Source organism: Triticum dicoccoides, chromosome 4A, assembly GCF_002162155.2.
Source record: "Triticum dicoccoides isolate Atlit2015 ecotype Zavitan chromosome 4A, WEW_v2.0, whole genome shotgun sequence".
NCBI lineage: Eukaryota > Viridiplantae > Streptophyta > Magnoliopsida > Poales > Poaceae > Triticum > Triticum dicoccoides.
The window spans coordinates 5,854,694-5,859,923 of record NC_041386.1 but is presented as its reverse complement, the minus strand read 5'-3'; the positions used below and the strand labels follow the sequence as shown (position 1 = coordinate 5,859,923).

The window sequence follows — 5,230 nt, the reverse complement described above, 5'->3', positions numbered from 1 at the left end:
CACACACACACACACACTCACCGCCCACGTGCGTGCAGGTCGATGTTGCCCGCGCTTATGGTTTTACTTGTCAAGTTTTGCATGTATTGCGATTCCTAGTTCCTTATTCAACCTTTGGTTTGTACAGCTAGGAGCCTAGGACTTTCACTCCCTAGTCACGAATGCATATTCAATTTGATGTCGTAATCGATTACAAGCAATAGGGATCTCATGTGTCTCTGACCTTTTTGGTTGCTTCTACCCGTTGCCATATTTTTATGCAAATTTTTTGGCAACCGACAATTGTGTCATGGCCATCTGTCCTGCAAGTGGCAAGATTTGGCAATAAATTATATTTATGGCATGTGAGGTACGGTGCTGTAATGGTGTAGTGTGCTACAAGTTTGGCAAAGATCCAGACACTGGCCTAAGAAAGTCAAACATGCCTAACTCATGTGTTGCAAATTGTGGCAAGCAACTAAACACCGTCTTAGAACAGAAACTAGTCTACCATGGTATCCGCACTAAGCTATATATATAAAACGAGTATATATTGTGAGACTACGTATTGTATGAGTTATTTGAGTAATGATATGAAAGCAATGTAAAACTTGGTGAATTCTTTATGTTCTCAGTTGCAACAACTAATAGGCACTTTCACTTGGTGTGTACAAGACTGCAAGCCACTGATAAAAAAGAAAATATCATGTTCTGTGGTAGATACACTACTGTGCAATTGATGCATCAGTCTCACCAAACATGTTGTGGTGGGTCTCATAGGATTACTTGCATTTCGTTGGACTTCCTATGAAGCCCACAAACTAGGATGACTTGTATTTACAGTGACTACAACAGATCACTCTGATTATCTATGGAGCCATTCCATTTTAGAAGAAACTGACTTATAACTCTTATTTTGTATCGATAACTATATAACGGTGTTAATTCTCCGTTTCAGGTATCATACCCTATTAGTTCAAACCAATCAAGTTAGGGTGTATACGCTAGAATGTACGGAACATAGTTTAATTGTTTTCTTCTGAGGTCAATCTCCTGATAAAATCTGCTATTTTATTCAGTCCAACCATAGTTTTAAGAAACCATAGCTAACAAATATATTTTGTGATCTCACTGCCAGTTTTGTGGTCAAATGTCTGTTATCCACAAAGTATCTGATCTGCCTGTGGGTTAACAAAACTGCATACGCCATATTTTCTGATGATTTTTGTATTGGTTACTTTGGAATATTTGATGGCAATAGCTACAGTCTACTACCTCCATGCCAAAATATATGACATCTTGAACATCATATATTATGGCACGGAGGTAGTATTGTTTACCTGCATGAAATCTACTTGAAACACTTGTTTAATACTACAATATGTTCAATAGCAGAATAAAGTTGATGGACGACTCAATCAGAATCTCAGGTCACTGTCATTTGGACATTCAAGTCCCCCATCACCAGTATCATATGCTCAAAATGGTCTTGCCAACTATAACAAAGAGGCTTTTGGTCTGCCGAACAGTCCATACAGATCTCATTCAGCCATACTCACAGATGATATAATTTCACCTTCAGCTGGCAGGGAACGTTTATCCCTAGGTTCTCCAAGGGGGAGGTACAAGACAACTAATTTGCCTGTTACTAGTCTTGGTTCAAGCAGAGGCTCTCATCTGTTGGCTGGCTCATACAATGGTAATCATGATAGGCTCTCAAACAACACACTGCAAAACATTGCTGGAGTTCAAACGGGACAAACTTGGCTCGACACAGATGCTACGGGTAGTGTTCTTGAATTGTGATACATGTTTTTTTTATGAACCTGTGGCAGCACAGATGCCTAGTTGCCTTATTGTTTGAATTTTCTTATGACAGCTAACATGTTTTTGGAAAAGGATGAAGTTCATGATTTTGCAAGTCTAAGACATGCACTTCTTGAACAGGTAGATATACTACTCTGAGAAACCAGATTGTTGGAATTGAGCCGTAGTTATTGTGAGTATATATGGTAATTTTATGTTAGTGAAAGTAGTATAGTAGTGATAATGCACATAATTTAATTACTACCATAATTTTTTAGTAGCATCTTTTATTCTACTGCAGTATGAACTGATGGTCGTCACTCACCATGTAGTAACAATTACAGGAACCTAGACCTGGAAACTATAGTTGTTCATGGCATTTAAAATGAACTCACTGCCAGTAAAACTACATCTCATAGGAAGAGAGTTTTTGTTAGTGTGTTCTGGAGCTATGCTATATGGACCAATTTCCTATGAACATTTTATTTTGTGTTTGCTGTTGGTCATACAAGGACCGCACAGAATCTAAAATACTCTGATTTTTACACCACTTCAATAGCGGCCTCTCGAAATATATCTTGTATTGCGAGCACTGTTTTCTCAACTTGTGGTTATGTTTGCTCACAGTGCTGCTGTCTAATTTTTTTTAGCAGGATAGACAAGCTTTTCTAACTGGTGGCAATCCTTTAGCAAAGGAACTAAATATTAAGGAGCTGTACTCTATCCAAAGCAGATTAGCTCAGGAGAAGGCTAGAGAAAATATATATCAACAGAGGTCAGCACTAATTTCCTCCATCTCACATTTTTTGAGTCACATTTATATATGTTCCGATAATGTTATCTTGTGTAAGAATGAACACGTCTGCACATACAAACTGTTATGTCTATAATTTTGCATAATTCAAAATGCCACACCAGGCTTTCTTCTTGGTGAGCATACAGTGCTTGGGCTTTTTATGTGAGTGAACAATAGAAGATTTTCTTTAAACATACTCCCTCCGTTTCTAAATATGTCTTTTTTAGAGATCTCAATATGGATTACATAGGGATGTATATAGACATATTTTAGAGTGTAGATTCACTCATTTTGCTCTGTATGTAGTCCATATTGGAATTTCTAGAAAGACTTATATTTAGGAACGGAGGGAGTACTTGGTTTGCATGCATTATTATTATCTGAAAACTTACCTGTTTTATTTGAATGCTGTTTAAGATAAGAAATTGTTCATATATTGTCAAAATAATATGTTCTGTATATTACTCCCTCCGTTTCTAAATATAAGACCTTTTAGAGATTTCAATAGGAACTACATATGGAGCAAACCGAGTGAATCTACACTCTAAAATATGTTTTATATACATCCGTATGTAGTCCATATTGAAATCTCTAAAAGGTCTTATATTTAGAAACGGAGGGAGTATAATTCAACTTGTATGGGTAGCTTGCATTGAAGTTTAAAGTTTAAGATCTTGAAATTCTACAATACCAGCCAGATCATTTGTGTACCATTATGGAGTATGCTGTATACCTCCTTTTGAGTCACAGTCAATGCTATTGCTTAATATTATTACTTAATAAATCAGTGCCAGTCACTGCCCATCTACTATATCGTAGTCCAGTACCCCGCAAATGAATCAACCACGATGCTCGGTTGTGAAATGATTCTCACATCATGATCTCTCTCTCTAGATTACTAAATGGTAAACGAGTTGTTGGCTAATATTCTCTTGATTGCCTTCACCAGATTCCAGATGCCAGAGTTGCAAGGCCTCATCCAGGAGCAGAATCCCGCGATCGATCTTTGTGGTCTTCATGCAAGTGAGGCGATGCACGTCCTGAACAACGAACTCAACAACCGGAGGAAGATCGCCCGTTCCACGGGCCGCCGGCTCCAGGTCATCATTATCTCTAACCCCCGTACCCCTGCGAGGCTGACTGCCGCCATCGAGCAGTACCTCCTGGAGCATGGCCTTCAGTACACGCAGGCACAGCCGGGCCTCTTCCGCGTCCTGCTGCAGTGAAGTAGCAGGGACTGCCTAGGTGTTTGCGGACACGGCAACAAAACAAGAAAAAGAATGACCTGTACTTCTGTATATGGCAGAGATGAGTAGCAGAATAGAAATGATACAGTGACAATAGTTGGTTGTAATGTTGGTATATCAGGGTTTTTTTGTCGGCAAATACGTTGTAAAATTTGCGGAATTAGGTGACGCGTTGTCCAGCAGTAGTAGGGGAAATGTTGCATGCACGCTTTTATGCTGCTGCGTGTTAAAGGCACATATGTTGTTTGGTTCCTTCCTTGTGTTGTGTCCAGCATGTGTGCTAGCTGTCTAGCTCGTCCGTACCATGGAAGTAGCTGGTTATGGGGATTTCTGCAACAGTTAAACTAGGCAAAGAGACAGGTGCATAGGCTAATTCGGTTCGGTACATATGGCTTCTCGGTTAACACGGTTGTAGTGCTAGCATATTACCGTAAATAAGCAATACATTGGATATATATATGGTTGATGCCAATTTTGAAACAACACAACCGCATCATATTTTTGTACATAATCTGAATTACATTTTGCTAATATACTGTCTATTAGCTGCATTCTTAGGTTGAGAATTGCAGTAATCATGTAATCTGCTAGGTAGTTGTTGAACAGTATGATGCTAAGCTTGTTTTATAAACTATACGTTGTGCAAAAGTAGCTATAGGAAAAAGTCAATGCCCTGGTTAGCAAACTACTCCCTACACTCTTATATTATGGGACGGAGGAGTAGATTTTACTAATAACGACAAACCAAACTGCAGAAACTACTTAAACCTATTCACATGCCTAACTTAGGCCTTGTACCCCCCCCCCCTTCCTAAATATGTCTTTTTTAGAGATTCTAATATGAACTACATACGAAGCAAAATGAGCGACACTGTAAAGTATGCCTTGTACTTCCCCTGTTTCTAAATATAAGTCTTTTTTAGAGATTTTAATATGGACTACATACGGAAAAAAACTTATATTTATGAACGGAGGGAGTAGAATGCAAGATGCTTAAGAAGGTGCTTTGTAAAATAAACCATTTTTTTCCTTAATTATTAGTGCTTATCTCTACAGGAGGGGTGCCTAACTAGCGCTTATCATCTCCAAAGAAGTACCGGTGCTTGAATAAAATATAATTTATTTCTCTAAGCACCTTGCATTGTATAAGGCCTTATCGCAAGTGTGTCAAAATAACACTATAAAGTCAATGTGGTAGACTGAAATTTTGGAAGGCTTAGTCCTACTCAAGTTTGATAGTGAAAAGCCATCCGATCATAAGTAATCAAAGGTTCATTTCGAAGGACCATGTACGAGTCTGAGAATTTGTGATAAGTTAAAGACCATAAACGTGATACACATATCTTTGATAAAAGTTGCATCCAAACCATTTGAAGTAGTTATGACCACACATAGTCAACTA

At 38.4% G+C, this 5,230-nt stretch overlaps 1 protein-coding gene across 5 annotated transcripts in view; it reads left to right on the top strand.

The window, feature by feature from the left end:
- Positions 1–4,080, top strand: part of LOC119284540 (polyadenylate-binding protein-interacting protein 7-like) — a 7,288-nt gene extending 3,208 nt beyond the window's left edge. The window contains exons 4-8 of one of the 5 annotated variants that reach the window (XM_037563671.1): positions 1,372–1,601; positions 1,692–1,765; positions 1,859–1,926; positions 2,436–2,560; positions 3,531–4,080. In XM_037563671.1, the coding sequence (XP_037419568.1) occupies positions 1,372–1,601; positions 1,692–1,765; positions 1,859–1,926; positions 2,436–2,560; positions 3,531–3,807 (774 nt within the window). In that variant the 3' untranslated portion in view covers positions 3,808–4,080. Of the gene's footprint in view, positions 1–1,371; positions 1,766–1,858; positions 1,927–2,435; positions 2,561–3,530 lie in introns of all 5 variants that reach the window. The other 4 variants (XM_037563670.1, XM_037563668.1, XM_037563669.1 and 1 more) reach the window with 4 other exon arrangements.
- Positions 4,081–5,230: the final 1,150 nt, after the last annotated feature.